The 17,381-nt window shown below is 48.4% G+C and overlaps 1 protein-coding gene across 8 annotated transcripts in view; it reads right to left on the bottom strand.

Moving 5' to 3' along the window:
* PML (PML nuclear body scaffold) overlaps positions 1–17,381 on the bottom strand; it is a 57,937-nt gene that overhangs the window by 21,413 nt on the left and 19,143 nt on the right. For 6 of the 8 annotated variants that reach the window (XR_013813418.1, XM_079768853.1, XM_079768857.1 and 3 more), the window contains exons 3-7: positions 8,712–9,292; positions 7,193–7,263; positions 2,238–2,375; positions 1,620–1,881; positions 425–477 (exon numbers count right to left, since the gene is read on the bottom strand). Coding sequence is in view for 7 of the 8 variants with exons in the window: in XM_079768853.1 (XP_079624979.1) it covers positions 425–477; positions 1,620–1,881; positions 2,238–2,375; positions 7,193–7,263; positions 8,712–9,292 (1,105 nt within the window). In the remaining variant the exon portion in view is untranslated. The remainder of the gene's footprint in view (positions 1–424; positions 478–1,619; positions 1,882–2,237; positions 2,376–7,192; positions 7,264–8,711; positions 9,293–17,381) is intronic. The other 2 variants (XM_079768858.1, XM_079768859.1) reach the window with 1 other exon arrangement.

The following is a 17,381-nucleotide window of genomic DNA, read 5'->3' as shown; positions in this document are numbered from 1 at the left end:
ACCCACAAGCCACTGTCCCGTTACAGGATGGCTTTAAAGAAGTTCTTTCTTATCTGGAGTGAAATTTGCTTGTGTGAGCCCTACGTGGTGCTGCCCTGTGCCCTTACAATCCCTCACATTGGCCCTCACTTGTGTCCACCCTCCTTGTTGAGAAGGGGACAGAAATATATAAGGAAGCTCCCAACAAAGGCCATGTCTAGCCCAGAAGAGACAGCTCTGGAAGGAAGCTCTCTATCAGCAGTTTAGAAGAGAATATATGGTTACTGAAGGCCCCCAATCTGGAGGGAGGGCTGGGGTGGTCCAGGCCCACAGGCCTTTGAAGATTATCCTTAGGACAGCTCAGGACTGAGAGTCACCTGCTGTGATTGTGTCCCCTGGAATGGGGGGAGGCAGGAATCCCGGGCGAAACTTCTGGGCCACTCACCGAGTTTTCAGCATCTGAGTCCTCTGAGCTGCTGATCACCACAACGCGCTCCTCTGAAACAAGGCAGGGGAGGCAGCATCAGGCCCTGCTAGGAACGCCCGCTCCTTCCCATCCCAGCCCCAGTTCTCCCTTTCACTCCGTCTCCCTGACCCAGCAGGCCCGCACTAGCCTACAGCTCCAGGGACAAAATGCTCACTGCTGCAGGAGCCAGTTTCTCTGGGGACCTTTGCTGGCCAGTGGACTGGGTGGGTGATGTGTGGCCTGCAAGAGGGGATGTCAACATGCACTGTGTGTGCCTGTGCAATCTGGTTTTTCACAGTGGCTTTCCATAAATGCCTGCTGGCCCTGTCTGTGAGTACCTAACGCGGCTGCTGGCCCTGTCTGTGAGTACCTAACGCAGCTGCTGGCCCTGGAAGCGGAATTTGCTCCTGTGGAGGCCTGGCAAACACCGCCTGGTTTGGAACCTTTTGTAACCCTCAAGAAGCTCATCGGTGTGTTCCAGTTCTCAGACCTGTGGGAACGTTCAGTTAAACAATAGCCTACATCTAGTTAAAACCTTTTGATTTGCCAATAGCATTTGTGAGCAAGGAATATCAGTTAGGGCTGGGTGTGTGAGCAGGGTCAGGGCCCAGGCTGGGACCTAGGATGAGAACAAGGCTGGACTGTCTTGAACATTCCAGAATTCTATGGGTTGACCGCTAGTCTTGCCAAAGGACTTCCTATTTGGCAGAGTCCCTGAAAGATATCTAGGACAAATGAGAGCCCTCAGGCGGTAGCCTTTGCAGAAATTTTTGGGAACAGATGGGTCCATGGTCTTTACTCAAGTCCTCTCTGGGAATGTGCTGGACACCCACCAAACAAACATTTCATGGGGAGACCCACGCCGTGCAGAGGCATGGTGCTAGGTTCTGCAAGAGTGTGTTGGGGGAAGGAGCTAAGGAACTGTGAACTTCAGCTCCTGGTGCTCCCCACACTGGAATCCCATCAAGCACCTGGTGAAATAAGCCACATGCACTCTCAACCCCCAGGCAAACTGTGGGCTCTCCTTGCCCCGTCTGGTAGCAGCTGAGGGCAGGACACAGGGAATGCTGTTGGCTTTGGGCTCCCTGGGTGGTCAGGATGCAGAACAGGGGCCCCACCCAGCCCCTGGAAAACAGCATGCAGGCCTCGGCCTCTGCTGCCCTGCCCTCCCTACCTGCCTCCCCAGAGTCGCCAGTCTCAGGGTTGCTGTTGAGCAGTAATTCCTCATTTCCTGCGGTGTGGCTCTCAGGGCTCTGGGACCCCTCCAGGGGCAGAGGTGACACTGCCTTGGAGGTGCTGGGCCTGGGCTGCTCGGGGGAGCTCAGGGACAACCTGGCCTCCTTCTCCTCCTCGGACTCCATCTTGATAACCTTGCTGCGGCACTCGGTCTGGCAGGACTTCCTCCGCTTCTGTGGCGTGGCTGTGTTGGAGACCTCCTGTGCAGTGGGAAGTCACAGTGCCAGGTCAGGAGCCTCCAGGGGCCCTAAGGTGGTGGGCAGAGACCGAGACCTGGGTGGCAGGGGCCTGTGCCTTCCTCTCTGCCTCTCTCCACTCAGAAAGTCCTCCCAGGTAGCCATGCACACTGGCCCTGCCTACTGACCACGGGCCTCTGCCTGCCCGGGGAGTGGCTCACATGCTTAGTGTAGAGGGGAACTTCCTGACAGGGCACCCGAGGGAAAGGAAGGGCACAGAGCAGGTGCTGCCTGAGGTCTGGGTTCTCACTCGGCTCCACCTCTTACTGTTGCTGGGATCTGGGCTCTCGGGAGGGGAGGCAGGACTGCAGAAAACTTACCTCTCCACAGGAGGGGGCTTTGATGGAGTAGGCATACATTGGCACAGGGTGTGTCCCAGGCACCGACTGTACCACGGCCACAGGTTGAGCCTCAGCCAGCCCCAGGGCCTGCACCTGAGCTATCTGTGCCCCTGCTGGCTGCAAAGTCAGAAAAGGAGAATCAGAAATGACTGTGCAGCAGGATAAGGGCTGGAAACCTAGGCCTGGGGTCAGCCCAATTCCCAAGGCCTCACCCAGCCTCAGGTACAGGCTGCTCAGTCCAAAGCCTAGAGACCCTAGGAGTCTTCCCCACACCCTCCATGGCTTCACCTCATGACCCTGAGGTGCTGGCATCCAGGAATCACTGCCCAACAACTCCTCAAGGCTTGCTCGACATCTAGCCTACACAGCTCCAGGGACAAAATGCTCACCACTGCAGGAGCCAGTTTCTCTACAGCGGCCACGCTGTAATAGGAAGGACACCCTTCCATTGAGCTGAAACTGGCCTCCCTGTGGCCTTCACTCTGCCCGAGGGGCTTTAACTCTGCCTGGGTCAGAATAGCATTACCGCATCTTGGACAAATCCCTTAAAACTCCTGACAGTGTTTTATTACCGCTCTGTGCCAGGCTCAGTGCAGGTGCTTCATGTACCCATCCCCCATCCCCAAATGAAGTAGAGGCGGCTCCTTAAAAAGTCTGACAGAATTTTCATGATTCAACAAATCTACTCCTAAGTATGTATCCAAAGGAACAGAAAGCAGATGTTTAAACAAAAACTTGCATATGAATGTTCACAGCAACACTATTCACAATAGCCAAAAATGTCTGTCAATAAAATGTGGCACACCCATATAGTGGAGTATTATTCAGCCATAAAAAGGAATAACATTCTGATACACACACATGAATGAACCTTGAACACATGATACTGAGTGAAAAGAAGCCAGCACAAAAGGATACCTATTGTATATTTCCATTTATGTGAAACATCCAGAATAGCTAAATGTACACATGTAGAAAGCAGCATGGTGGTTGCCAAGGGGTGGGGTGGGCACAATGGGGAGTGACTGCTTCATGGCCACACCCAGCTGGGGGAGACGGGAAGGCCCAGTACGACGGGGCCACGTGCTGGGTACCGGGCCGGGGCCAGGCAGGGCTCTTTTTGGCATCATCTGTGCTCTGATGTGGGCTGTGGACAGTCTGCTATAATGGATTGGCTGCCTTCTTTCTCCCCTCATTCCTCCGTTCCTTGTGCACAACATATTTACAAAAAGGGATCAGAGAATGAAGCCTGTGGGGGAAGGGCAGAGACTGGACTATCTCTGACTCCAGGAAAGCGCGCACTCTACAGTGACTGCTCTACGCCAGTGCTTTTCAAACTGTTTTTACTGTGACTCATTAGTAGATCGTGAAAGCAATCAAGTGGGTCATGACCCGCATTTTTATATTACATAGAACAGGAAATATAGTAATCCCATGTAATAAGTGTCATTTGTTTTGCAAAACTTCTGTTTTAACTGTGTATGTCTACAGAGTGTAGGCTAGATGTAAAATATATTTTTTACAATGGATGATGGTCAAAAAGTTTAAACCATTTATTATATACTAGAGGCCCAATGCACAAAAATTTGTGCAAGAGTAGGACTTCCTTCCCCTGGCTCCCGGCACGGGCTTTTCTCCGGCACCTGGGACCTGGGCCTCTCTCTTCCGGCTGCCGGCAGGCACCCAGGACCTGGGCTGCTTCCCTCGGGTTGCCCACAGGTACCTGGGACCCGGGCTGGCTCCCCTCCGGCCCCAGCTTAGTCAGGAAGGACGTCTGGAATGACGTCGGAAGACATCCAGTCTAATTAGCATATTACCCTTTTATTAGTATAGATTAAAAAAAAAAAAAAAAGGTAGCCCTGGCCAGGGTGACTCAGCTGGTTGAGCATCATCCCATGCACTGAAAGGGGGTTCAGTTCCCAGTCAGGGCACATGGGTTGCAGGTTCAATCCCTGGGCACATGCTTGGGTGGTGGGGTGCGTGCGGGCGGCAACTGATAGATGTTTCTCTTTCCCATAGATGTTTTCCTCTCTCCCTCTCCCTTCCTCTTTCTCTAAAATATCAATGGGGACATTAAAAATAAGTATGGGTGAGAAAGTGGAATAATTGGAACACCTGTGTACTGTTGGTAGAAATGTAGAGTGAATGGTACAGCCACTATGGAAAATTTCAGGGCAGTTCCTCAACAAATTAAAAATAGAATTACCAGCCCTAACCGGTTTGGCTCAGTGGATAGAGCGTCCGCCTGTGGATTCAAGGGTCCCAGGTTCGATTCTGGTCAAGGGCATGTACCTTGGTTGCGGGCACATCCCCGGTGGGGGGTGTGCAGGAGGCAACTGATTGATGTTTCTCTCTCATTGATGTTTCTAACTCTCTAGCCCTCTCCCTTCCTCTCTGTAAAAAAAAAAAAAATCAATAAAATATATTTAAAAAAAAATAGAATTACCATATAATCCAGCAATTCCACTTATAGGTAAATTTTATGTTACGTGTATTTTGTCACCATTAAAAAACTCGTTTTAAGTTGAAAAGATCCTGTTCTACCTTTCTTGTCTGGCTCCACAGGCTGCTGGTCAGTAAAAGACCTTTCCCTATGGGCCGTGAACTCCCCAAAGGCAGGGTTTGTTCCTCTTTGCCTCCCTTCTACCCTCCCTGACACCCACCCCCAAAGTTAATGAAGCAGGGGACACATGAGGCTCAGTAAGGAAAAAAAATATCATGATGACTGATTTATAATTGTTTTATAGCTTTAAAATTTTTTATTTTTTTCATTGAAGTATTGTAACATCATTGCAAAAAGCATCTATGGTAAACAAAAGGGGGGGATGCCGAGCTACCCCACTCCCCCAGAAGTTCTAGTTAAGCCTGGAGGCATGTTTTGTCATTTCTGCCTAGGCACACAGTTGTAATAAAAGTTAACCACCAGTGTCAGCAGGGATGAGTGTTGGCACCAGAGGCCCAGACAGGGATGTGGGTCCGGGAGTTGCCTTCCTCCTGATTGATGGACCTAACTCTACTGGGACAAACTAGGCCTGCCTGCCTCATTCGAGCTGCCTCACTCTTTGTTTGCACTCACAGCATTACTCCCTTCCTTTTTCCCAGCTCCACCTGCCGCCTACGCCCTCCTCCAGCCTATTACTTAAAGACCACAAGAGGCTCTGCAAAAAGAGCATTCTTCTCATGCTCCAAGTTCAAACTACTTAGTAGTGGGTAGTGAGAAGTCACCTCAAGATGAAGACATGCAAAATGCCTAGACCTCACATGGACAGTATGCGCTTTCTTGCTGTTCATCAACCAGCAACTGGCACCTGGAAGACAGCTGAGATCTGTGGACCCAGAGCACTTTCCACTATCATTCATATGCTTTCTTTGGGGACATTATCCTAGCACTGTATGTAATACAAAACATCTTAAATATACATCAACAGAGAACTGGCTAAATAAAGCATGCTATAGTCAATGGTCCACCATGCAAGTGTAAAAAGGCACCAGGAAGGAATACGTGATTGGGTGGAAAAGCCTGGGGCACAATGCTATGTATACATGGTACTATGCTATCTATGTGCAAAAAGAGAATGGAAAAAGCAAATATCTATAATTGTATTTACTTATAATTACATAAAGAAATTCTGGAAGGAAATGTAATGTTAAAAAAAGATAGGTATGTGAGCATAAGAACTGACAGATGGGGGCAAAGATGGGAGTGAGACATTTCTCTCTCTGTTTTTATTTCTGACCGTATGATTATATTTCCTATCCAACAATTAAAATGTCTTTTTTTGGGTCACTTTTGGAGCTATGTATATGGGGATGTGATACCCAAGGCAGGAGTTGCTTCTAGTCCCACCCCAGCTCAGCATGTGGCCTCCGGTTAAGCCACACTCTCTTTCTGGATATTACCTTCATCTTCTGTAAAAGGGGCGGGGGGGGGGGGGGGGGGGAGGAGAGGTTTAGACTCTATGCTCTCTCCTAGCTGTAAAATACTCTTATCTAAAAGTCCTTCCTCCTCCAGGAAGCCTATCCTGATTGCCTTAGCCTTCGGTATTCTCCCTCTCCTATGGGCCATGCCATAGTAAAGCGAATACATCCTGACCACCCACACCGGAAGACCTGCTTTTCATGGATGTCTGATCAGTTCTGGACAGGCAGGCACATGCAAACCTGGATAAGCAGGATGGGGAGGAGACCAGATTCCTGGTTCTGGAAGGAACCGAGGAAACTGATCCTGGTGGAGAGTGCCATGCATGTAAGCACCCAAGAGGGCAAGTCAAAGGGTACCCAGGGAAACACTCTAAGTCAGAGCAGTCCAGAGATGGAGTGACAACCTTCAAGAATGAGTGAGCTTCCTGTCCTTAGGGGGGTGTGCATGAAAGCTGAACGGTGGCAGGTCAGGGGACTGCACAGTGAACGCAAACATTAGAGGAGGAACGGGTAGCTTCCAACTCTTGAGAAACTATGGCTCTTGGATATATGCTAACCCCGAAATCCTACCAATCGACCCCAGGCTGCTGGGTGGAGGTCTGACTCCTGCCTCGTTCTCCTTCTTCCAAGAGTCACGTGGGGGAAGAAGAGGGAAAGGTCCACACAGGGACCCCCGGGAAAGACTCAGATACCTGGGGTGGGGTGCGGGGAGGGGAGAGGTCATCAGGGGTGCCCATCAGTGGTCATTCCTCCGCCTTCTGTCCACTCCTAAGGCCTAACTGCTCCTGAACCCATCAGGAGCTCCTGTCCCCTCAGAGCTACGGGGCATTTAGGAGCCCAGAGAAAGCCATGGACCCTCTCCCCCACGGAAAGCTCCCGTCCAGCCCTTGCTGTTCATTTGCAGGCACTCTCCTTACTCTATTACCTGCAGACACAGGGACAAAACTCAGTTTACTCTCTGCCTGACCCTCTGCACTGTACTGCCTCCCTGCCAGACCGCAGACCCATCTCACCAGGTCAACGTCGGAAGGCTCCCTGGGAGTGCTGGTAGCCTCTGGGCTGGCTCTCCTGGGTAGAGCGGCATCTGCAGAACACAGAGAGGGTCATAAGCAGCTGGGACACTCCTGGGGAGCGGGCTCCTGGCCTGGGACAGTGAAAGAGGGAGAGAGGGGTGTGCCTATTGCCTTTCTTGGACGCCCGTCCTCCAGGGCCTCTACAACACTGGAGCGCTCCACGGAGGGGCCCTGACTGCAGGGGCATGAGCCCAGCCAGAGGGAGGGAGGGGTGGATTAGCATAGTGAGCACTGCCTCTCGCCCCGAACACGTACACCTCTCTCCATCTCGGCCAACACCAGAGCCAAACGTGAACGATGCTAAGGGTGTTACTGCTCGCGGACTTCTCTGCGGACAGTGAGAGCGCCATGGCACGCTTCTGACCGCAGCCTGGGCGCCATTAAATTTAATCTACATCACTCAGGCTTTAGAATAAAATATGTAACTCCTCTCTGTCTCTGCCCGGTTACCACCCCCAAGGCAAGCTGTCTAACAGTCTGTGGGGCCATGGCCTGTAGGCAGGGTGACACTCACTGCCTTAACGGCGAAGGCACAAGTCCGTGCCACTCTAGGACCTCACTTTGATGAGCCCATACCTGTCAGTTCCCAGCACAGGAAGGAGCGAGCCTTTCTCGCTGACACCTGCCCAGGGCCTTCAGAGTCTTAGCTCCCCTCCCCTTTTCATACCAGCTGTCCAGAGCTCAGATTCCACTCCAAAGATTTTCTCAAAAAACCATTAAAGCCTCCTCACCCTGGAGGCCCTCTTGCACATCCCCACCCCTTTCAAGTTTCTTGAGAGTCCCCTGCCGTATCCAGCTCTTTGGAGCTGCTAAAGGTCTGAATCTCTGTCTCTTTCTCCAGCTGTGTGATATGCCCCCATTTTGTCTCCCAGTTGGAATGGACAACTTGAGGTGAGGAACTGGTCTGCTCTCTTCCGCCTCCCAAGTGCCCAACACCAGGCAGGGCCCACAAAGTGGCAGTTGGTCCAGATGGCAGGCCATTCTGGTGGCAAATAATCTCCACTGAGCCATAGTGTTCTTTGGGGTAAGCACCCAGCCACCCCCGGGGGTTTTCCCAGTCCCCATCTGCGTGACCTCGTATTCTAGTTGACGTCTCTGTTGCGGAACACTTAAGAGAATCTCCTGGAGTGGTCGGTCCCTCTGGGGCTAAAATGATATTGGGTCTAGTTCTCAGCACGGTAGTTTCTTAACTTCCCCAGGGGTCACAAGATCACGGCTAATTCACAGGGTCTTGTACATTAGTAAAACATGACCCCTCTGAGTGGCTGCAGCCCCAAGTCAGGGGCTCCATTCTACCTTATCCTGCGTCCTGGAACCTACGATGTGATCAAATCCACGAGACAATAAAAAAGCCCGTTCCCCTTTCTGTCACAGGAGGTGATCTTTCCTGCCCGCCTTCCTCAGGGAGCAGCAAGGCACAAGCCCTCAGTGGTAAGAAGCCAGCCGCCTCGGTGCTTACCCGTTCCCTGGGTGATGCACGAGACGAGGTCCTGCAGGCGCTCCTTGAGTTCTTCGAAGCTGTCAGTGCGCACAGCGGCCTGCAGGCTCCGGGGCTGCTCTTGGCGCAGGCGGCGCAGCGCCTCCCGCAGGAAGCCGTGCATGTCCAGCACCTCCTGGTCCGAGGCGTAGCGCTTCATCCGCTGCACCAGCACGCTGCCCGTGCGGATGCGCTGCAGCACAGCGTCCAGCTGGCCCAGCTGGCCCGCGATCTTCTTGTACTCGCTCTGATACCGCGTGTTCACTGCCTCCAGCAGCTCCTTTTCCTGCGCCAGCACGTGGGCTACGAGCTGGCGCACACGGGAGCGGATCAGCTCCTCCGTGTTGGTGCGCACGCGCCCCAGCTGGCTGACAGCTGACCGCATCTGCGCCTGCGCCATGCCGAAGGCGCTGTCCTGCTCCTGCAGTGCCTGCGTCATGGTGTCCAGCTCCTCCTGCCGCTGCTGGATCTCTGAGGTGATGTCGCACTTGAGGTCACTGTGGCCGCTGTCCAGGAGCGCACAAGAGCAGCACAGCGGCTTGGAGCAGCCTCGGCAGAAGATGCTGCGGACGGAAAGGGCAGGCCTGATTGAGGGCTCTCCTACTTCCCTCCCCTTTTATGCATCCCTCTTAAAAAATTACAAAATTTGGAATCATGGTATGTTTCCAGGTTTGTGCTTTCCCCAATTCAGTGTCTGTGGTTGTGGTGGTGGTATCCAAACTACCGATCAAACATTAGACGATGAAAGTTACCAAAGTAACAGTGGCTAGTAGTCTCCATCCATGAAACAATGCAAAGACATTTTTAAAACATCAATCCTCTCTTCCCACCACTTCTGAATTTCCTTTTCTCATGTCCGAGGTAACCAGGTGACCATCCTGGGTACATCCTTTCACACCGCTCTCCATTCACACCACTTCACACAAATATCCAGACTCTGCAGCTGCTTGCAGGATTCTAAGGACTTGGTACATTTCATCCCACTTCATCCTTGCTAGATCTAGCCAGTTAGGGGAGAATGATTGTTATCCTCATTTCACAGATGAAGAAAATTAGACATTCAGAGGTTTAAAGGTTGACTCAAATAAATACAGCAATTTTGGGGGGTTGATACTTGGTAACTTCCTCCTCTAATTTAACTTTCATTCAGGATATTGTTCTGGGTTTTTTAAGTATAAAGCTAATGTATTTTCTTTAATAGCTCATTATATTCCAGATGGACCACAACTGATTCAATCATTCTTCCGTTAACAGACATAACAATGACTTCCTGTTTATGCACTTTTTCTTTTATTTTTTTCCTCTTTCTTTTTCTTTTTGGCCAATATGGACAATACTTTATGTAACCTAATGCATGGATGTTTTTGCTTCTATGAAACAGATGACCAAAAAATGTATTGCTAGATCAAAGAATGTGTATATTTTTATTTTCTTAATAGATTTCAGCTAGCAGATAATTATATAGCATTTACTATATGTCAGATACAATCATTAATGATAAATATTAACTCATTTAATCCTCCCAAAATCCTATGGGGCAGAAACTATTATGCCCATTTGTCCAAGGCCACACAATTAGTAAGTGGTAAGATGCAAACTGTGGTAGGCAGAATAATGGCCCCGATCCGTGTATCAATTCCCTGTGAATATGGTAGCTTATATGGCATAAAGGGCTTTGCAAGTGTGATTACATTTAGAATCTTAAGATGGGGAGATCATCCTGGATTATCAGGATGGTCCCAGTGTGATCACAGAGGCCTTATAAAGGAAAGGGGAAGAGGCAAGAGAGTGAAAGAAGGAAGAAGTGATCATAGAAGCAGAGGTCAAAGTGATACTATCATGCTGGCTTTGAAGATGTAACGGGCTGGGCCATGAACCAAGGAATGCAGGCAGCCTCTAGAACAAGGGTGGGGAGCCTTTTTCCTGCCAAGGGCCATTTGGATATTTATAGCATCATTCTTGGGCCACACAAAATTATCAGCTTAAAAATTAGCCTGCTACAGTTGGTCAAACATTTAATTAACTCACCCCTGGTGCCTTGGCAGGGCCAGACCAAACGATTGCGAGGGCCTCATACAGCCCACAGCCAGACGTTCCCCACCCCTGCTTTAGAAGGAAGACAACTCTGTTGACATCTTGATTTCATCTCAATGAGACCCAATTCAAGACTTCCAATCTCCAGAGCTACACAATAATAAACTTGTGTTGTTTTAAGTCCATAAGTCTGTGGTAATTTGTTACAGCAGCAATAGCAAACTAATATAAAAACACAAGCAGTCTGGCTCAGAGTCCATTCTCTTAACCATTGCAACACTGCTTCATATATTACCAGGAAAGTATTGTTATTTACTTTCCCAGATATATTGTTACTCTAACCGGCAATGATAATACATTAGCCCACCTAAGGCCAGGAGAAAGGCTCTTAGCTGGGGCCATTTTGGCCTCAATTACTGAGATTAACTTGTCCTAGAACTGAAAACAGAAAGCCTGGTAGTCTGCCTGACTCCAAAATCAGGGCACTAGGCAGTGCTCCTCAGCTTTGCTGGCTCTCAACCTTCCCAAGTCACCCAAGAAGGTAAAGTCTCAGGGCTTAATCCTCTTGATCAAACACAAGAGGCTTATTCCAGGCTAGCAGAGATTTCCTGGAGAGCCCAGAGAGTGGGAAAAGGGAATGGGGGGTGCCACTGGGTCAGGAGCATTCAGCTACTCCAGCCTTGGGACATCTGATCTAAGTAACAGATCCATCACCTAGAAACAGGGCCGGTGACTGAGGTAAGTGGCAGCTGGAACAGAGAAAGGAGCCTGGTAAATGGGATCTGATCTCAACCTGTGCTCTTAGCAGGTCACTTAACCTCTATATACCTCAGTTTTCTTATCATTAACTTAACCTCTATATACCTCAGTTTTCCTATCTGTAAAACTGAGATAATTCCCATCACACATGGGAGTGCTATAGAGGGTCACATCAAATAAGTCCTATATAAATGTTCTTAAAGACAATGATTATTATAATCAAATGACCTATTAGTGTTCACCAATGTGATGAGAAATGCTAGGCAATTAGGAATAGAACTAATAACTCTACAAGAGAGGGCAATTAGGCAAAATCCATCAAAATCACGAATGTATTTACCCTTTGACCCAGTAATTCCCCTTCTAGGTATCTATTGTGCACCTCTATCTCCACATGTAGGAAATGACATCTGTACAATCCAACACAGCCCATAATGGCAAAAAATAGGAACAACTTAAGTGTCCATCACGAGGTAATCAGTTACATCAATTATGATGTACCCATACAATGGAATACTAGGAAGCTGTAAAAAATTAAGGAAGCTCTTTATATGAAAAAAATCTCCATGACAAAATGAGGATGATAATAGGATTAAATGAGATAATATATATAAAAGGTTAGAACAGTGACTAGCATATAATGAGTGTTCAATATTTGTATTATGATGTATATTTCAAGCAAAAAAATCAAGGTGTAGACGTGTATGTATAGGATGTTACCTTTTGTGTTAGGAGTGGAGAAAAATAAGAACATATTCATACTTGATTATATTTGAACTAGAGGCCCGGTGCACGAGGGGTGTGTGTGTCCCTCAGCCCAGCCTTCACCCTCTCCAATCTGGGACCCCTCAAGGGATGTCCGACTGCCCGTTTAGGCCTAAACGGGCAGTCAGACATCCCTCTCACAATCCAGGACTGCTGGCTCCCAACTGCTTGCCTGCTTGCCTTCCTGATGGCCCCTAACTGCTTCTGCCTGCCAGCCTGATCACCCCCTAACCACTCCCCTGCCAGCCTGATTGCCCCTAACTGCCCTCCCCTGCAGGCCTGGACACCCCTAACTGCCCTCCCCTGAAGGCCTGGTCACCCCTAACTGCCCTCTCCTGCAGGCCTGGGTCCCCCCCAACTGCCCTTCCCTGCAGGTCTGGTCGCCCCCAACTTCCCTCCTCTGCCAGCCTGGTCACCCCTAACTGCCCTCCCCTGCAGGCTTGATCACCCCCAACTGCCCTCCCTTGCAAGCCTGGTCCCTCCCAACTGCCCTCCCCTGCTGGCCTCATCACCCACAACTGCCCTCCCTTGCAGACCTGGTCCCTCCCAGCTACCCACCCCTGCTGGCCATCTTGTCGCGGCCATACTTGTGTCCACATGGGGAAGCCATCTTTGACCACATGGGGGCAGCCATCTTGGGTGTTGGAATGATGGTCAATTTGCATATTATTCTTTTATTAGATAGGATAGAGGCCTGTGCATGGGTGGGGGCTGGCTGGTTTGCCCTGAAGGGTGTCCCAGATCAGGGTGGGGGTTCCCTTGGTGCATAGGATGGCCTGGGCGAGGGGCCTGTGGTGGTTTGCAGGCCGGCCGCACCCACCGGCGACCCAAGCGGAGGCTCTGGTATCTGGGGTTTATTTATCTTCTATAATTGAAACTTTGTAGCGGAGGCCAAGGCAGGCCAGGGCTGCGGGAGCTTGGCTTCCTCCATCGGCAACTCAAGCCTCCTGCTCTCTCCAGCTCCGTGGCTGCCGCCATTTTTGTTGGGATTTATTTATCTTCTATAATTGAAACTTTGTAGCGGAGGCCAAGGCAGGCCAGGGCTGCGGGAGCTTGGCTTCCTCCATTGCCGGGGAAACCCAAGCCTCCTGCTTGCTGCAGCTCTGTGGCTGCAGCCATTTTGGTTGGGTTAATTTGCATACTCGCTCCTGATTGGCTGGTGGGCGTGGCTTGTGGGTCTAGCAGAGTTATGGTCAATTTGCATATTACTCTTTTATTAGATAGGATGAAGAAACCTTTGAAGGACACATAAATTAATAAAAGTAATTATGGATGGGGCAAGATAGACATGAAGGAAGATATTTCATTGTGTGCCCTTTAGATTGCTTTCATGTTTGAACTTTGTGAATGTATTACCTATTTTTTAAATTAAAGAAGAGAATACTAATAAATTGGGCAACTTTACAAGATATAGAAATAAAGGAAGGAGAACTAGAGCCAGCTGTCATTTTCCTTACTTTGGATCCATTAAAAAAAGGGGCTGAGTCTGAAGTTGGCCTCCCTTCCTTAGAAAGAGTGTTCAAAGCTGGGAGGGGCACACCTCAGGTAGCCTGGCTGGAAGGAGAACAAGACTTTCTGGGTCAACCAGTCTCTTTTGGGTTCTATTTCTAGGCCCCCACTGCCCTGAGTGGGGCCTCCCTAGGGAAAGTGGTCACCACTGCCCCTCTGATGGAAGTAGACAATTGGTATTAAGTGAGTTGGTGGGCCTGAATCAAACTTCCTAGGTCCAAAAGCCCCCAGCCTTCTGATAAGGCTGAGTTGTAGACCCTGCATTGGAATGACCCATTAAGGGGCTGTCCAGAACCAGGAATGTCCTCCTTGGCCTAGGATTCCTTTACCCTCATTCAAGAAACACTTAATGAGCACCTATTGTGTTCTTAACATTTCGGGGGAGCAAGAGGTGAGGTAGACTCCAGCCCACAAGGAGCTCCATGATGAGAACCCAGACTTATCCAGACAAAGAGTAGCTCTGGAAAGCAAAATGAAAGTTATTTCTTCCTGGAATACTAAAAAGAATGAACTAAAACACCACATAATTAATAAGTTGCTCAGCAAAGTGGCTAGATTATCTCAGAATTAAGAAAATAGCTTAATTCTATCCCAGCAAAGCAAATGAAAATATGGGAAAAAATTTCTATGTTCTCAGTCACAACAGCAATTTTTAAACTGTTAAAAAAAAAAAGACAAGCAAAAAAAGACCCTAGACATAATCCTAATAAGAAATATGAAAAAAAAATTAAATTACAAAAAATAAAAATAATTTTAAAAAAGAAAGAAATATAAAGGACTATATGGAGTAAAGGACAAAAACACCCACTGAGAAAGAAAGTCTAAAAAAACAGAAAAGTGTATCAAGGTCCCAATTGGAGAGACTAAATATTTTAATATTAATTCTCCTCAAGTTCATATAAAGGTTTAAAGCAATTAGTCAAATTACAAATGAGATTTTGTTTTTTATTTTTATTATTTTACAATCCTTATTGTTGAGTATTACAGATCTCCCCCTCTCTCCCCCCCAATGTCCCCCTCCACCCAGTTCCTGCCCCATCCTAGGCTTTCACCACCCTACTGTATGTGTCCATAGGTTAAGATCTTTGGTTAATCTCTTACTGTCCCCCCATCCCTTTCCCTCTGAGATTCGTGAGTCTATTCCATGCTTCCATGCCTCTGATTCTATTTTATTCAACAGTTTATTTTGTTCATTAGATTTCTTGTTCATTTATTTTGATTTTTAGATTTAATTGTTGATAGATATGTATTTGTTGCCATTTTATTGTTCATTTTTTTAAAATCTCTTCTTCTCCTCTCCTTCTTCTTCTTTTTACTCTTCTTAAAGAATACTCTTCAACATTTCATGTTATACTGGTTTGGTGGTGATGAACTTCTTTAGCTCTATCTTGTTTGTGAAGCTCTTTATCTAACCCTCAATTCTAAATGAGAGCTTTGCTGGGTAGAGTAATCTTGGTTATAGTTCCTTGCTATTTATCACTTTGAATATTTCTTGCCATTCTCTTCTGGCCTGCATAGTTTCTGTTGAGAACTCAGCTGACAGTTATATGGGCGCTCCCCTGTAGACAACTAACTGCTTTGCTCTTGCTGCTTTTAATATTCTCTCTTTGTCTTTTGCTCTTGGCATTTTAATTATGATGTGTCTTGGTGTGGTCCTCTTTGGGTTTCTTTTGTTTGGGGTTCTCTGCACTTCCTGGACTTGTAGGTCTATTTCTTTCACCAGGTAGGGGAAGTTTTCTGTCATTATTTCTTCAAATACGTTTTCAATATCTTGCTCTCTCTCTTTTTCTGGCACCCTCATAATTCGGATGTTGGTACGCTTGAAGTTGTCCCAGAGGCTCCTTACACTATCTTCATATTTTTGGATTCTTTTTGCTTTTATGGTTGGGTGTTTTTTGCTTCTTTATATTTCAAATCTTTGACTTGATTCTTGGGATCCTCTAGTCTGCTGTTGGATCTCTGTATATTATTCTTTACTTCAGTCAGTGTATGCTTAATTTCTAGTTAGTCCTTTTTCATATCCTTGAGGGTCTCACTAAATTTATTGGCGGTTTCTAGAAGATTCTTGAGTAGCCTTATAACCGTGGTTTTGAACTCTATATCCAGTAGTTTGCTTTCTCCATTTCTTTCATTTATGACCTGTTTCTTTGTCTCTGCATTTTGGCTGCTTCCCTGTGTTGATAATGTGGCTTTGTGTCCTAGGTTTCCTATAGGGCCCAGAGGCTCAGCCTCCCTAATTACTTGAGTTGGACACTCTTGGTGCACCCCTTTGTGGGCTGTGTGCACAGTCTTGTTGTAGTTAAGCCTTGATTGTTGTTGATATCACTGGGAGGAATTGACCTCCAGGCCATTTGGCTGTGAGGATCAGTTGTGTCTATGATGGGAGAACTTCTGTGCTGGAGACACCCTTATGGGGCAAGACTTGCTTCAGTGGGGCTTTGGTGCTCACTGAGTCTGCCCCCTGAGTGTGTCTCTTATGGATCTGAGGAGTTGTAATCTGGATGGTCTCTCTCTGACCACTGGGTACACTGGCTCTTGGACCTCCAAGGAGGTGCTAAGGCCACCCAGCAGGAGCTACAAAGAGATCTGCAGATTCCTTCTCTTTGTTTGGGGTTTGGAGGTGCCCAGATGAAGCCCAGCTGTGAAGCAATGCAAGCTGCTGTCGAGCCTTGGATCTTCTTTTGGAGTCTTTTGGAGGCTCTGGGGCTCTTTGACCCAGCTGCAGTACGTTAGGTTTCAGATTGCAAAGGGCCAGGCCATTCATATGCAAAAGCCTCTGTGCAAAGCTTGGGTGGGGTTGTAAATTGGGTGGGGCAGGGTCTCAGGGAATCACCAGGGTGGAGCAAACAGCAATGGCTGATCGTCAGCCCTGCCTGGAAGAGATCCCATGTCTCTGTGTCCCGTGGCACCATGCAGGAACAATGATTGCTGCAAGCACCTCTGAGAGAAAGCTGCCCTCGAGTTCCACCTGATGCCAGACAGTCCAGTTTCTCCCGGTATGAGTCTGGGTCCCCAGAGTCTCGCCTGAAACTGGAGTTCAGAGCAGTCAGGAGCTTGTATCTCCCTCCTGATTGAAAAAGACAACAGAGTACTCAGTTGCCAACCCTTTCTGTGCACGCGCCTCCATACCTCTGCACTTCACTTCTGCACCTCCGCACCTCCTCTGAGTCTCAGTGTGCATTTCTCTTTCCTTCTAGTTGTGTAATTTCCACTCAGCCAGACTTCCCATGGTTCTAGATGATACCTGTTTTGTCTTTTAGTTGTAGTTTTGAAGTGGTTGTGAGAGGCAGCAAGTTCAGGTGTTTACCTATGCCGCCATCTTGGTTTCTCCCATTTCTTTCATTTTTGACATGTTTCTTTGTCTCTGCCTTTTGGCTGTTTCCCTGTGTTTGTTTCTATGTATTAGGTAGAGCTGCTATGTCTCCTGGAATTGGTAGAGTGTAGTATGTGTCCTGTAGGGCCCAGTGGCTCAGCCTCCTCAATCACCTGAGCTGGGCACTCTACGTGTGCCCCTGTGTGGGCTGTGTGCACAGTCTTGTAGTTGAGCCTTGAGTGCTGTTGGCGTCACTAGGAGGAATTGACCTC

The sequence above is a fragment of the Cnephaeus nilssonii genome (assembly GCF_951640355.1).
Source record: "Cnephaeus nilssonii genome assembly, chromosome: 4".
Classification (NCBI taxonomy): Eukaryota; Metazoa; Chordata; class Mammalia; order Chiroptera; family Vespertilionidae; genus Cnephaeus; species Cnephaeus nilssonii.
Note: the sequence above shows the minus strand (reverse complement) of the source record. Positions and strands in the feature narration are given on the sequence as shown.